Below are 16,712 nucleotides of genomic sequence, written 5' to 3'. Positions count from 1 at the left end.
CCAACACCGGCATCTCCAAATCATATACAATCATGAAGGGCATGGATAAGGTAAACAGATAAAATCTTTTCCCTGGGGTAGGGAAAGTGGGAAGTTTAAAGTGAGAGGGGAAAGACTTAAAGGGTTCCCAAGGGGCAAGTTTTTCACAGAGAGGGTGTTGTATGCATGGAATGAGCTGCCAAAGGAAGTGGTAGAGGCTGGTACAAGTACAACATTTAAAAGACATCTGGATGGGTACATGAATAAGAAAGGTTTAGAGGGACATGGGCCAAGTGTTGGCAAATTGGCCTAGATTAATTTCAGATATCTAGTTAGCATGGATAAGTTGGACCGAAGGGCCTGTTTCCTTGCTATACATCTGTGACTGTATGACTATTCTTAGCTTCATTATTCAGCTTTAGATGAATAACCTTCTCAAACAAACAGTCTTTATTTCTCACAAGAATTAATCATTTTTGACAGTTATTAAATAGCTCCTTACAATCTGCCATTGCAACTCCACTGTTCTAGCTTTTTAACCTAGTTTCCCAGTTCAATTAAGTTAGCTCTGCTTTCATATCCTATAGAGATATTTATTCAGGCTTGTAAGACCAGTCAGAGATCCAGGCTTCTTCCTTTCAAATGGAATGTGAAATTCTAGAACGTCATGATTGCTGTCACCTGGCAGCTTTTATAGCACGATCCTGTCTCACTGCTTGTAATAAGGTGAAGGACAGCCTGCTCCGTGGGTGGGTTTCAAATATACTGCTTTCAGAAACTATCTTGAATACACAAACATTTTCCAGTTTTGCTTGGCCAATCTCATTCAGTGAATCGACTTATAGATCAAAGTTATCCACGATTCCTGCAGGACGTTTCTTACCTCTCTATTTATCTGTACCCATATATTCCACCCTACTGCATAACTACTGTTCGAGTGCCTCTAAACTATTCCCACAAGGGACCTCTTACCATTTCTGTTTCTGATGTTTACCTCACACTTTACTCTTTCGAATCAGTCATTTCTCACATTTTGGGTACTGTGCACAGTACTGGTCACATTAAACCAAAAGGTAAACACAAGAGAAGAGTTTCAGATAAGGTTTACCAGACGAACACATAGAATGGGCAGTTGTCTTATGACAATCGGTTGGAGAGGCTAGGCCCATATCCATTGGAGTTCAGAGAAGTCAGAGGTGATTGAACTGAAATGTACAAGATCTTTAGGAGCCTTGAGGGGGTGGATGTGGGGAAGATACTTCCTCTTGCGGAAGCAGCTAGAACTAGGGCTCACTGACATAAGGGGGTCATGCACATAATAGAGAGATAAGGAGAATTTCTTTCCTCCCGGGGAGTTGAGTGCCTTTGGAACTCTCCCGCAAAAAGCAGTTGAAGCACAGTCTTTGAGTACTTTTAAAGTGAGGTGGATGGAATCTTGAAAAGCAAAGAGTGAAAGCTTACAGGAGTAGGGGTGTTGTAGATGAATTGGATCAGCCATAATTTTTGAGTGGCAGAACAGGCTGGAGGAGCCAACTAGCCCATTCCTGCTCAAACTTCATACATTGATATGGGTTTAGATACTAACTTCTATCAGTACTCATCATTCACCCATTTTGTGACAAATGTTGATTCATCATTTTTTGGGAGGGAAATCTGCTGTCGTTACCCAGTCTGACCTGGATGTGGCTCCCGACTCACACTAAATTATGACAAACACTTTTCAGCAAACTAATTCTGTGGAATCCTCCCTATAAGCGAACAAGAAAAAAAACCATTCATTATAATGTTCTTATGTAGTGTTATTTGGAAGATAGCTTTACATCACTGCAACCTCTGGAATACTGGGCAAGGCAGAGATTTGAAATGTGAGATCCAGCAGATGAATGAACCTGTTTTCCTGCTGAATTTTGGGGGTCATAGCTCAGGAAACATTCTTAGAATTGCTCACAAAACTAGCTGACCACTGCCATCTACAGGAACAAGTGTTTTTTATTCAGTCATGCAATGTGGGTTGGGTCAGCATTACTGCTCATCTCCAAGTTTGTGATGAACTGTCTTTTTCAACACAATGCAGTGGCTTTCTCGGACATGTTGGAAACCAGTTCAAAACAGACCACAATATGGTGGATATGGAGCCACATTTAGGCCAAGTTTGGCAAGCAGAACAGATTTACTTTTCTTTCTGCTCATTTTCCTTCAGAGTTTCTGCAATGTGTGGTTGGCCACCCTTGAGCATAGCTGATATATTTTTCTCCCCCGAAAGCTTGATCCCCGTTGAGAAAGTCAATAGCCTTAAAACTTGTCCTTAAACATTTAGACTAAATGTAACACTGAATTATAGAACAGATTTGCTACAAAGTAGGAAATAAACAAGACAGGCAGGGAGGCATCAGGCCACAAAAAGGGGGAACCCAGGATATGCAGAATATCACATTCATGGCTGTTTCTGGAGGGGGAGGGGGTTGAGAGAGGGAAACAGAGAGAGGTGGAGACAGACAGAGACATTCTGATGATTGAGTAGCCATTACTGGCTATATGAAATACAAACTCTGTAAAAGGTAATATTGATGAAGCTTTAACTTACTTACTGTTCTTAGAGACCACGACTACCCCACTATCAATTCTAAACAGTCAGATCCTGTCTTATTTGAATTTGAATCACAACTCTGAAATGAAAGCATGTTTAATTCAAGACTAAAATGAATCATTTATAATACAATCTTATTGTAACATTTCAGCCTCAGGTACAGAAGAAGACCATAAGACAGAGTGGAAGTAAGGTCATTCGGCCCATCGAGTCCACTCCGCCATTTAATCATGGCTGATGGGCATTTCAACTCCACTTACCTGCATTCTCCCCGTAGCCCTTAATTCCTTACGACATCAAGAATTTATCAATCTCTGCCTTGAAGACATTTAGCGTCCTGGCCTCCACTGCACTCCGTGGCAATGAATTCCACAGGTCCACCACTCTCTGGCTGAAGAAATGTCCTGCATTCCTGTTCTGAATTGACCCCCTCTAATTTTAAGGCTGTGCCCCCGGGTCCGAGTATCCCCGCCGAACAGAAACAATTTCTTAGCGTCCACCCTTTCCAAGTTTCTATTAGATCTCCCCTTGATCTTCTAAACTCCAATGAGTACAATCCCAGGATCCTCAGCCTTCCTTGTATGTTAGACCTACCATTCCAGGGATCATCCGTGTGAATCTCCGCTGGACACGTTCCAGTGCTAGTATGTCTCTCCTGAGGTGTGGGGCCCAAACGGGACACAGTACTCCAAATGGTGCCTAACCAGAGCTTAATAAAGTCTCAGTAGCACATGGCTGCTTTTATATTCCAACTCTCGAGATAAATGACAACATTGCATTCGCTTTCTTAATCACGGATTCAACCTGCATGTTTACCTTTAGAGAATCCTCGACTCGCACTCCCAGATCCCTTTGTACTTTGGCTTTATGAATTTTCTCACCGTTTAGAAAGTAGTCCATGCTTGTATTCTTTTTTCCAAAGTGCAAGACCTTGCATTTGCTCACATTGAACTTCATCAGTCATTTCCTGGACCACTCTCCCAAACTGTCTCGATCCTTCTGCAGCCTCCCCACTTCCTCAGTACTACCTGCCTGTCCACCTATCTTCATATCATCGGCAAACTTCGCTAGAATGACCCCAGTCCCTTCATCCAGATCATTAATATATAACATGAACAGCTGCGGTCCCAACACTGAACCCTGTGGGACATCACTTGTCACTAGCTGCCATTCCGAAAAAGAACCTCTTATCCCAATTCTCTGTCTTCTGTCAGACAGCCAATCCTCAATCCATGTCAGTCGCTCACCTCGAACACCATGGGCCCTCAACTTACTCAACAGCCGCCCCGTGCGGCACCTTATCAAAGGCCTTTTGGAAGTCTAGATAGACCACATCCACTGGTTTCCCCTGGTCTAACCTACTTGTCACCTCTTCAAAGAATTCTAACAGGTTTGTCAGGCACGACCTCCCCTTACTAAATCCATGTTGACTTGTTCTAATCCGACCCTGCTCTTCCAAGAATTTAGAAACCTCATCCTTAACAATGGATTCTAGAATTTTACCAACAACCGAGGTTAGGCTAATTGGCCTATAATATCCCAACTTTTGTCTTGATCCTTTCTTGAACAATGGGGTTACAACAGCGATCTTGCAATCATCCGGGACTTTGCCTGACTCCAGTCACTTTTGAATGATTCTGTGTTTAAGATAAAAAGCAGGAGTCTGCTCATAGTTTAAAAATTACTCTAAACCTAACATTGAAGAGATTCGACACAATCTGTCAGGAAGCCATTTTATGGTCAGAGTTTGTCCTCCTTGCTAAGAAGCCATTTTGTAAAACAATGGTATCTGATACGTGAGCTGTGCAAGGTTACCTTATGACGTCTCCGACTTAGTTTAGAGTGGCACTTCTCTAATGACACGAACTTATCTTGCCAATAAGCACCTGACTTGGCTGGATTTGTTTTTTCCAGCTGCTGGATAGCTCAGGACCTGTAGGAGTGATCAGTTAAGTGCACACAGACCTGTCAATTAACTCATCTTCCTTATGAATTATTGCCTTTCCACTGTTACCTGTCTAATTAAAAACATGCAGTGTTTTTGTAAACTTTTGGAAAGGAAACCTGTGTGACAGAAGGAGAGAGTAGCCTGCAAGGATTCTTAAAGGAAGAGCTGCTACCCTACTCTCTGAAGATTTTAGAACCTTAGCTAACCTGTCTTAAAGGTATCAGTGTTATGTTGTAACAGTGATGCTATTGGTAAATAAAGGGGATGACTAAAATTATACTAAATTGTCTGCAAGATGTTTTTTACTCCAGACTACCCAAAGACTACGATCTCCAGGATGAACCAAGAGGGACTTACAGGTAGAGTGCATTCGGGATTCCGTGGACCGTCTCAAATCTGAACTTTAACACCGTAGTAACCTCTCTCTGTCTCAAATACACTCAATGACTTGGCTTCCACAGCCTTCTTCGACAATGAGTTCCACAGATTAACCCCTCTCCAGCTGAAGAAAATTCTCATCTCAGTTCTAAAGGGTCATCCCTTCATTCTGGGCATTTGCTGTCAGGTCTTAATTTCTCCAATGAGTGGATACATCTTCTGGATTTTAATTCTATCCAGGCCTCTCAATACTTGGTCAATTTCAATGAGATCCTCCCACATACTTCTAAACTCCGTCAAGTAGAGAGCCAGAGTCCTTAACCACCTCTCATATGACAAGCACTTTAGCCCCAAGATCACTCTTGACACCCTCTAATGCCAGCACATCCTTCCTGAGATGGCCTAATTCTGCTCCTTTATCTTATGGTCTTCCCTTCAGACACCTCCCCACTTCCAATTATGCTGTATATCAGTCTCTCGAACAAAGGATCTTTCCACCTGGTCTTGGGCCTTCCTCCTCTTCATCATGGCAATCCCAAATTCAACAGTCAACATACTGCATTTCCCCACCTTTGCTCTCCCTCCAGCAGGGGACCACACTATTTCAACCTCCTCTTCTCTACTTTCTTTGACGTTGTTACAATCTTCACGGACCCTGACTTACAAGCCCCTGATCTTGATTGCTTCACACATCCACCTCAGACTGTGCATCTCCTCAGTACCCAGCTGTTGGATACTCTCTCTTCCTGATGTTGCCCAGGTTTCTGCACAGCCGAACAAGGCCACTCCCGTAGATTCAGTGATACTTTCCAATCACGAGATGCCACTATCATTCCTCCAAACCATCCACCAGTGAACTCCTGGCGTTTACTTTCTCCAAATCTCCACACACTCTTTAGACTCAAATTGGAAGCCCATAAATTGGATGCATTTCTGTCATGAAGGATATGATTAACCCAATAGTTTGATATGACAACATAGCTTTGTAATTGCCATGACTGATTGTTTTTATTCATTCATTAATGGACTGTGGGTATTGTTGACGAGACAGTATTTATTGCCTGTCCCTAATTTGGCCTGAAAGCAGTTAAGAGTCAACAGCATAGGCTGTGGGTCTGGAGTCTCATATCGAGCAGACCAGTTTAGGATGGCACATTTCCTTCCCACAAGGACATTTGTGAACCAGGTGGGCTTTTCTGACAATTGATTCATGGTCATCATTACACCCCTCATTTGAGATTTACTCTTTGTTGAATTCAAATTGCATCATTTACTGTGGTGAGATTTTAACCTGGATCTCAGAACGTTATCTGGATTAACAGTCCAGCGATATTACCATTAGGCCATTGCCTCCCCCAAATGTCATATTTTGAATAAAAAGTTAACTTAAAATCTACAGATGTCTCGGTCAGATTCTGAAATCCTGTCTCAGGATGACAAGTCCTGATATTGGAAATCATCAATCCAGTCATGTAACTCACCCTGTTAATATGTTTCACAGGATATAGTGCTATCTGCAGCAAGAGATACAGCCAAGTCCAAGGATGTATTGATAGATTTGCCAGCAGTGACTTAGACCACCTGCATTTCTGTTGAGCTGTGAACACTGCATATGGATCTCAAATCTCATGATTATAAACAAACACTTCATTTCGAACTTCTCCCTCTCTCAATTCTGCTGCTAACTTGATTCAGCTTGATGCCTTCACATGGGACTGGAAAATTGAAAAGTTTATTTTGTACTAGAACATAACGCATCACAAAAATCAGAGCCTAATGTCCAGGCGAGTCAACCACAGTTGGACTTGATCCATCTCATGCCGTTAAACTTTGCATTCTGTCTGTACAGTACATTACCGTAGCAATTGCAAAAGTACATGATTGCTGAAAAGTATTTCCATATGTCCCGAAATCACAAACAGAACAATAAAATAAAAGTAATTCTTTTCCACAAGATTATGAACACAATTTGGAAGAGTGACATTAAACAAAACTTTTTAAACCCTTATATAAGCTAATAAAATGACGAGGACACATACAAAGTGAAACATTAAAGGTGCTTCCCGTAGGGTAAGGGAATCCAAAACCGGAGAGCATAGGCTGAAAGTGAGAAGGGAAAGCTTTAAAAGGGACCCAAGGGGCAACCTTTTCATATAGACGGCAATGCACATATGAAATAAGCTGCCAAAGGAAGTAGTGGAGGCTGGTACAATTATAATATTTAAAAGGCATCTGGATGGATGCATGAATAGTAAAGATTTAGAGGAATATGGGCCAAATGCAGGCAAATGAAACCAGATTACTTTGGGATTCCTGGTTAGCATGGACAAGTTGGATCGAAAGGTCTGTTTCTCATGTTATTTAACTCTTATGAATCTATAAAAGCAAATGCACTGAGGGCCAGCGCTGAGGGAGCGCCGCACTGTCGGAGGGTCATTGCTGAGGGAGCGCCGCACTGTCGGAGGGTCAGTGCTGAGGGAGCGCCGCACTGTCGGAGGGTCAGTGCTGAGGGAGCGCCGCACTGTCGGAGGGTCAGTGCTGAGGGAGTGGGCACTGTCGGAGGGTCAGTGCTGAGGGAGCGCCGCACTGTCGGAGGGTCAGTGCTGAGGGAGCGCCGCACTGTCGGAGGGTCAGTGCTGAGGGAGCGCCGCACTGTCGGAGGGTCAGTGCTGAGGGAGCGCCGCACTGTCGGAGGGTCAGTGCTGAGGGAGCGCCGCACTGTCGGAGGGTCGGTGCTGAGGGAGCGCCGCACTGTCGGAGGGTCGGTGCTGAGGGAGCGCCGCACTGTCGGAGGGTCGGTGCTGAGGGAGCGCCGCACTGTCGGAGGGTCGGTGCTGAGGGAGCGCCGCACTGTCGGAGGGTCGGTGCTGAGGGAGTGCCGCACTGTCGGAGGATCAGTGCTGAGGGAGTGGGCACTGTCGGAGGGTCGGTGCTGAGGGAGTGGGCACTGTCGCAGGGTCGGTGCTGAGGGAGCGCCGCACTGTCGGAGGGTCGGTGCTGAGGGAGCGCCGCACTGTCGGAGGGTCGGTGCTGAGGGAGCGCCGCACTGTCGGAGGGTCGGTGCTGAGGGAGCGCCGCACTGTCGGAGGGTCGGTGCTGAGGGAGCGCCGCACTGTCGGAGGGTCGGTGCTGAGGGAGCGCCGCATTGTCGGAGGGTCGGTGCTGAGGGAGCGCCGCACTGTCGGAGGGTCATTCTTTGAGACGTGAGGAGTTGCTGTAGTAGATGTGAAGGTTCGCACTCCCACCACGGGAGATACATCACCTGTTATAGCCTCCTGTACGGCGGCCGAGGCCCCGCTGCCCACCTCTAACAGCCGCCGGGCCTTGTCCACCGCCGGCATCGAAAAGGCCCAGGTGCCCACCGCCGCCGCCATGGCAACCCAGCTTACCGACCAATCACATTACAACAATTACACAGGGGGCGGAGAATTTTAAATCATATCGGAAGTAGTCGAACTGAGAAAAGACTTTCAATATTGTTCCGAAAGATTGAACCCACCCTCAGGGTCAGGGACACGGTCACCGCCCACCACCCACACGGGCAGTGCACAAAGCCGATTGGACAGATTATCCGTCCATCAAAGATCGATGACGGAGCCCGCCTCCTTACTGTCAATCACTGGCGTCATGAGCACGAATTCCGAAACCGCACGTCAATGACACGAGACCCGCCCACCGCACGTCAATCACAATCCGTCATCGGGTGCCCGGGCAGGCCCATCGGAAGCGGTATGTCACGTGGGAACGGCGCGCCCTGTGGAGCGGGAGCGAGCGGACGGTGATTTCCGGCGTCGGGAGGCGGGTGGAAAGTTTCGCTGGGACAGCGGCGGCGGAGGCTCGGGAGCGGACCATGGACAGTCAGGGCAGGAAGGTGGTGGTCTGCGATAACGGCACTGGGGTAAGTGCTGGCTCATCCGCCCGGCCGCCCTGTGGGGCTGCGATCAGGAAGTGAGGCGCTGTCTGGGAGTGGGGGAGGGGGGTGGTGTCTGACCCATTTCCGTAATGTCCCTCCCCCACCTCATCCCCACCTCACCCCCCCCCCCCACCTCACCCCCTCCCCCCTCACCTCCCCCCCCTCCCCCCACACCTCACCCCCCCTCCCCCCACACCTCAACCCCCCACACCTCACCCCCCCTCCCCCCACACCTCACCCCCCCTCCCCCCACACCTCAACCCCCCACACCTCACCCCCCCCTCCTCCACCTCACCACTCCCCCCCCCCCCCACCTCACCCCCTCCCCCCACACCTCACCCCCCCCCTCCCCCCACACCTCAACCCCCCACACCTCACCCCACACCTCAACCCCCCCTCCCCCCACACCTCAACCCCCCCCTCCCCCCACACCTCAACCCCCCCCTCCCCCCACACCTCAACCCCCCCCTCCCCCCACACCTCAACCCCCCCCCTCCCCCCACACCTCAACCCCCCCCTCCCCCCACACCTCAACCCCCCCTCCCCCCACACCTCAACCCCCCCCCCCCACACCTCAACCCCCCCTCCCCCCACACCTCAACCCCCCCCTCCCCCCACACCTCAACCCCCCCCTCCCCCCACACCTCAACCCCCCCTCCCCCCACACCTCAACCCCCCCCTCCCCCCACACCTCAACCCCCCCCCCTCCCCCCACACCTCAACCCCCCCCCCTCCCCCCACACCTCAACCCCCCCCCTCCCCCCACACCTCAACCCCCCCCCTCCTGTGTGCAAATTGGTTGCTGAAGTATCTGCAATGCATTGATTACCCTTCAAAAGTACTCATTAGCTTTATAGTGAGGCAATGCTCTGTGGGAATGAATTGTTAGGATTGAGTAGTTTTCTATCAACATATCCTTCTTGGACTTTTTCTGTTATGAGACTCTTTAACTTCCCTTTAAGGGGATCTGAGTTGCAAGCCTCAAACACTCCCTATGCAGGTAAGTTCCATTCACCATTCTGGTGAAACCATTTCAATTGGGTTCTGTCTGGATTTATTTGTGATATCTTTATGGCTGCCGGTTCTTGTCCTCCCCACAAGTAGAAGCAAGTTTTCTTGTATCTGCCAGTCATATCGTAATTTTAAAGATTGCTATCTGATTATTCCTTTAGACTTGTGGAGAAACGTGTCTTAAGCTGTTCATGTTTCCCTGACAGTTACAACTGGCTGGTTTTGGCCTGGTTCCCACTTGTGGTACCTCTATGTTCCTACTCTAATTGAGTTTGCAGCCATGGTTTGTCCCCTAATCATTAGTGATGCAACTTCAGGTACATCACCAGACTGCCCTTTGGTCAAAAAGTACTGCTGGTCATGAGAGGTGACATTGACCATATCGCAGATCACCTGTCCCAAACTGGCCAGTTTTAATCTGGGATAAATTAAGAGGCTGCAAAGGATTGGTAGGCTATTTCCTAGCATCTGCAGCTTGGAGAAGAGCTCGCTTTGAAAATTAAAGCCAGAGCTGAGCAAGAGGACAGAGTTGGTGATGTACTGAAAGGTTGTCTGGTTGGACAATTTGCAGGGCTGGAGCAGACAATGCTGTCATGCTCGAGCTGTCTGTCTCGAGTCAGCAATGCTGGGAGTGGTTTGAGCCACTTCTCATTATAGTCTGTTTACTGAACTAGCTGAGGATCTGGAAGGGTGGTGGAATTGGATTGAGTTGCAATTTTCAAGAGTGACTGAGTTAAATACTTAAATGTGAAAAGAAGTGTGATGGAGAAGGAGCAGGGAAGCAGCACAGGCTTATTGAGCTCAAAGATCGCCTTTGCTTTAAGAATCTATGACTCGAGCAAAAAAGGAACAGGCTCAGATCAGACATTCACTCACTTCCCTTTTGTGAAACAACCCAAAGATGGTGACCTTCCCTTAACGGCTTTGACTTTTGATTACTAACCTTTGTTTCTTTTGCTACACTCTTATTAGTTTGCAATCTGTCCCTGGACGTTTTGGAAATTCTTTAGATTTTAGTGTGTGCTGTGCAGGTTTTACAGTGTGTGTGCCTTGAGAAGGCTTGTGGCTGTTTGAACAAATATTTATGATTAAACTTGAAAATGTATTCACTTCTCAACATGAGTTATTCTGGACAATGTGTGGAACTTGGCACTTTTGCTCTGCTTGCTTTTGTGAATGGTTTGTGTTCTGACAAATGGGTTAGGTCCTTAAGAGTAAAAATGATCTTCCAATTCAGAAAACTACTTCAGTTCACTAGAATTTGACTGTTTTAATTGATTCATGTTAGCAATGAAATGATTACACAGTAACTAGTCATGTTTTCTTAGAATAATAGCAATGAATTAATGAAAACGATGACCTCTGGATTAATGAAGTAGACAGGGTTGAATAGCTCCTTCCTGTGCTAAAGTCTCTCTGCGTAAACACCCTTGGAGAGAATACTGTGCAAGCACAAACTGACAGGAAGAGCATTCATTGGCCTCGAGCCACATTCTTCATGTGGTTGAGCTGATGCTGCAGTCTGTACATGCTATGAGGTGTGTATCTCAGTAGGGTGGAGGCGATCTGTTTGCAAGTTTATAGTGCTCATTGATTAGTGCTTCTGAAGGAAGAAAACTCTGTGAATGTCTTACCTGGAATGAGGCAACTGTATAGGCTTTCTTTGACCCATTGTCTGGGTTCAGGTTATTGACTTCAGTAAAGCAGGAGTTGAAGAATTACTTTTGACCTTGATCTACTAAATTAGACTGGAAAATGAAAGATTTCCCCTCAGTTGCCTGACCACAGTTGGAGGAGAGAGTGTGCATCTTGGCATGAGAAGGAAACAGTAACAGGGCTGGAATTAATTGCAATGTCCCACTGAAGTGACCAGGCACGTACTCAATCTATACTCGCTCAAGGTGAGAGAATTCTCTGTACTTGTGTAGTTTCCCTCAAAATTCAGTGAATTCATTGCCTGTTCGTTACATCAAAGTTAAAATAATCAAATAAATATTCATGTCCCTTAACAGTCATCAACAATGTGCATTTATGTAGTATCTCAAACCTAGCGTAACAGGAATGATTGTCAAATACAAGATTGGGTAACCTCCAGTTCGCTAGATTGAAGAGGTTGGTTTGGAGGAGCACTTTAAAGATGTGGCGGTTTAGAAAGGAAATCCCAGCACTTATGGGGCATGGGCTGTGCAAAGTAAGACAGCTAATGATGGAAAGATGTAAAATTGACAAAAATTTAAAAATCCAGACTTTGACCTTAACTGGTTCCCCGTTAAACAATGAGTACAGTCATTATTTTACTCATTGTAGTCTTTCATTTTGAAGCTTGTTACTAGCACATGGGAAGGCTTCAGTTTGTTTACATTCAGTTGTTAGCTAAGGTTCCATAAATGTCATAGACATTTGCTAAATCCAGTTGAAGCTGTTCAAACAGAAGCATTAATTGGTGAATTGAACTTTGAGTAGTTTGCATTGTTTTGAATGCAATGTTTTAGTTGTGCACGGTGTAATAACGAAAGATGATAACTGCATGTCCCAGACGTTCATGGCTAAAGTACAGCAAACAGCTTATAGTTTGACAGGTTGTGCTGTGATTTGCAATAAAGATTTACTCAGACTGGTGTACCTGGCTTTACAAGAATGACTTTGAAAATATCAGAATGAAGTCTCCATTGGCGGTCAACATAACTTCGAAATCTGAATCAAGGTGGATACTTGATTTGTAACTAATCTTAGCTTGAGTACTATGACTGTATTGTAGTGTATCCGGCTATAAATAATAAACTTTAGTTTTCACAGTTTCACTGATTTATGAATTAGTGAACCACCATTGAGGAATAGATTGATTGTCAGTTGTCCATCATTGAGGATGATATGTCCTTGGGATCCTAATTTTCTGCTATGGGTGTTCGCGTGACTGATTGTCAACCTGCACTTTGGGGGAGTGACCAGAGTACCTGTGAGCATTACCAACTGACCTGTGCAAAGGGGATGCTTTCTCTTTGTTTGGGGCCTTTGTTTGATTCGACTTCACACACCTGAAAAGAGGATCAAAGGGGGGGTCACCGAGGTTGTACAGGCTTTAATAAACTTTTAACTGTTTGCAGTAGTTGGTGTGCGCGAATTGCATCTCGTGTGTGTAACCTCAGGAAAAGAACCTAAAGCAAGCAGTGGGCAGTGAAGAGGGTTATAACTGTTGACTGTCTGCCCCTCACCTGTGGCTCAATGCCCAGGTGCTGTTGGAGTGGCAGCACACAGTGTCTAATAATCTGCATATCTTTGAAGAGAGGGTTATGCACTGTCATGGGTAGAGTGCACTAGTGCCCCTCCAACTCCCTTTTGATTTATTCCCCCTCCCCATCCCTTTTTAGATACCCTTCATCTTCCCAGGAGTCACATGAGCTACATCCCTTGCACTGTAACTTTAGAAATACTTTGTATTAGTGTGCCAAGAAATACCAGAACACATGTAATATTATGTGAATGTCCAGAGAGATATTCCAATTTAATCTTTTTAATGTTGCACTTGGATCAGCTAAGAGCCTGTGCCCGAAACGTTGAATCTCCTGTTCCCTGGATGCTGCCTGACCTGCTGTGCTGTTCCAGCAATAAAGTTTCAACTTTGATCTCCAGCATCTGCAGACCTCACTTTCTCCTCAGCTAAGAGCCAACATTGCATGATCCAGGAGCTGACCCAAGGTAGCACTCTGACTTGCCCAAACACCCCTCCGCACCAGATGTCCAACGATCAGGCTTGTGGGGCTGAAGTGCGACCAAAAGCACAGTTAAAGATTGTTCAAATCACTGAAAATGAGGTGCAATCACCCAAAATTGATATGACTCGAGGACCCCACAGCATGGCAAAGCAAACAGTTGGGCTGGGAGTCCAACAACCAATAGCATGTGCTTTTTCATGGGATTGCTGTGTGCAACACCTTGCACCCCAGCTCCTCAGTGGAAAGAGTCTTGCAGAGAACCTTTCACTGGGGGCCCACTGCCTGATGATAAAAAGCACGCCGAGGCATGTTCAGGTGGTTGATTGAGTCAGTGAGTGCTGTGCAGCAGCTGTTTAAGAAGTACTTCTGCACCAGTCCAATCAAAGGAACAGGTTGGAGGAATGAGTTGATGGGTTTTTTTTGGTGTAGCTCAGTGACAAGTAAAAATATGCCAGAGAGAGAAATCATTCAAGTACACATACAGGGTTTCCATCTTGGGAGAACTGCAGATGGACAATGTCTTAACCACTGCAATGAGCAATAATTGTTGCTTTCATCGTGTAACACACTGCCAATATAGCACCTTGACTTCACAGGAAGATTACCACATGAGATGCTGAGTCCCAGGAGGAGATATGAGGGACAGTGGCCCAAACATTTGATGCAACTGGTCTACAGTCAGCCTTAAAGCAGGAAAGAGAAATGGAAAAATATAGAGAGCGCACCAGAGTTTGGCATCATTAACCACTGGCACAGCTGCCAATGGACTGATAAAATCAGGGATGCAGAGAAGGTCAAAATTGAAAAAAGTGAATTTAAAGTTTGGGAAGGGTATAGAAAACAAGAATGACTATTCTCAAATTCAAGCTAGCAAAGAATGCTATATAAAAAAATTTGAAAGTGTTAAGGGAAGTTGCCCTTAAGTTGTGCTGTGTTCTGCCACATAACAGCACTGTTGAGTTCACTTCTAGTCGCAGATGTTCTGAAACTTATGGAATTGGAAGAGCTATGAAGTTAGTTCCCATATGATGGTTTGTAGTTTTGGTGACAGTTGGAGCGATTGGAAATTAGAGGTGTTGGGCATCCTGAAGATAGATGGGTAGTAAGAAAATAATTGAGCATACAACTAAAAACAGCTATAGGGAAGTAAGGGAGGGTAGGTTCAAACAAGTGAAAGACAAATTTATACCGATAACGGGAAGTCCTTCACTGAGTAATATACGAAACTGACTTCTGCATTGAATGGTGAAAGGGCAAACGCTGGAGTAATTTGACAATTGCTTCTATCAATTTGGAGTTTTTTTGGCTGGGAATGAGTTTTGTAAAATGGCCATGAGTTTTATATTTGGGGAACTGAGTGCAAAAGGAAGAGGGTGATTAGGAATTGGTGGGAGACATTTTTGTGTCATTCTCTGCTTCTGTGCAATGGAATCTCTACTGTTTCAACATTTTTGGATTTGGTCACTTCTTAAACATAAACATGAGCCTGTAAACTACCTTAGTGGGGTTAACATCAGCTGAGATGTGAACTTTTTAAGCCATATTATAAACCTAATGAATCCTCTGTATGCTCTCCCCAAGTTTGGTAAATCCTTCCAAAGCTTAACGCAGTGTTAAAATATTGGGAGAAGGCCTGTAGGGTCACCTTTTTAAATGTGAGTCCACTTGGGTTAAAGGTCAGGCATATGTTGTGAGATAGTGTATAGCTTGGTTCTGGACAGCTACAAATGTCACCTTTCCAAAAAACATCGTTCTGATTAGTCTGTCTTTGAGCTCTGATTTTCCATACTTCACTCTGTTTGTCAAATGTTTGCCTTCAGTTATTCCATGTCCCCTCTTCACAACTTCCTAATTTTGTCAATCGCAACTTGTTCTGACAACTTTATTGCTTGATCCATGTTGATGTATGATGCAAAGCAGAGGCTGCTGTTCATGTTTGTGCCACATTTCTAATTCCGTGAAATAGAATGGGATCTTTTTCCCCAACTCTACCTCAGCCCATGTCATGAGGTTGCCTTCTGTTCCCACGAACTTGGATCTTTGAGCATTTGCTGGTGCAGAGCTTTATCAAATGTTTCCTGGAAGTCAACCCCTGACAGCATGTGTGGATGCAATTCTCTATCTGCCAACATAGTGACCTCCAAATAAATAGCTTAAACAAGAAACATGACTGTCTTTTATCTGTGATCAGCTAATAGTTGCTGGATCTCTAGACCTAGTAATCTCTCCTTTTATTGAAGTGACATCATCAGATTTCAAATCTAAATGCTCAAATCTTGAAACTAGAATGCTTTTGGAAAGTAGATTTGGTTAGAGGCTAAACCTGCAGATTCTGGAAGCCAATGTAGCCAGGCAGGAGGCTGGAAGAACACAGCAGGCCAGGCAGGATCAGGAGATGCAAAAGTCGACGTTTTGAGGTATAACCCTTCAGGACGGGGGGTGCGTGTGGGGGGAGCTGCAGATAAAGGGGAGGCTCCCTCTGTCTACAACTCTTCTTCCCCCAGCCCTGAAGAAGTGTTTACACCTAAAATGTCGACCTTTGGAAAGTAGACTGTCACCTTTGGAATCCACTTTCCTTTGTTTCAGTGGCCTGGATCGGAAATCAGAGCAGAGGATCTGGCTCTTAACTTGAACACTTTTTTTATATTATTGTACCTGTTTAAAATCTACTAAGATTGTCTTGTCTTTCTACTCTTTGTGCTGCTTTTAACTGTTTCGAAGAAATTTCTGTTTCCTAATGAAAAGGTAGAAAATAAGAACAACAGATGCTGCCTATCCTGCCTGCTGTATTGTTCACTATGATCATGATTGATTCTCCGTCTCAGTGCCATGCTCCTGCTGTCTTCTGTACTCCTGCATACTATGAACTGTTTCTGAAATATATTCAGGGACTTAGCCTCCACAGTCTTCTGTTGCAGAGAATCTTTCAGGTGAAAGGTTAGTAATGAATGGAATGCAGTACAACTGAGGGTAGTTGAAACTCAATCATCAGTAAATTGATCACATTTACTCTCTTTTGTCTCTTTAAAAAGGTGCTTCTGTATTTGTTGGCTTTCTGGCTTTTCACACAGCTCCAATTTTCATAGCTTTCAGCTGTACAGGTTGACAATCCCAAGAATTCCCTTTCTGCCTATTTTCTCCATTCAGACACACTTTAAAACGTAATGTTTAGAAGGTTTTGGT

The 16,712-nt window shown here is 45.3% G+C and overlaps 2 protein-coding genes across 5 annotated transcripts in view; one reads left to right on the top strand and one right to left on the bottom strand.

Annotated features, from left to right (window-relative positions):
* LOC122553125 (uncharacterized) overlaps positions 1-8,370 on the bottom strand; it is a 49,307-nt gene extending 40,937 nt beyond the window's left edge. For all 4 annotated transcript variants that reach the window (XM_087991693.1, XM_087991690.1, XM_087991691.1 and 1 more), the window contains exon 1: positions 8,155-8,370. In XM_087991693.1, coding sequence (XP_087847819.1) covers positions 8,155-8,266 — 112 coding nt within the window. In that variant the 5' untranslated portion in view covers positions 8,267-8,370. The remainder of the gene's footprint in view (positions 1-8,154) is intronic.
* A 266-nt stretch (positions 8,371-8,636) lies between these two features.
* Positions 8,637-16,712, top strand: part of LOC122553124 (actin-related protein 2) — a 42,049-nt gene continuing 33,973 nt past the window's right edge. The window contains exon 1 of the mRNA XM_043696679.2: positions 8,637-8,790. Within this exon, the coding sequence (XP_043552614.1) occupies positions 8,743-8,790 (48 nt within the window). The 5' untranslated portion in view covers positions 8,637-8,742. The remainder of the gene's footprint in view (positions 8,791-16,712) is intronic.

Source organism: Chiloscyllium plagiosum, unplaced genomic scaffold (genome assembly GCF_037043375.1).
Source record: "Chiloscyllium plagiosum isolate Xiang-an unplaced genomic scaffold, Cpla_swu_hap1 HiC_scaffold_10, whole genome shotgun sequence".
Taxonomy (NCBI): Eukaryota; Metazoa; Chordata; class Chondrichthyes; order Orectolobiformes; family Hemiscylliidae; genus Chiloscyllium; species Chiloscyllium plagiosum.
This window is presented reverse-complemented; position numbering and strand designations above follow the sequence as displayed.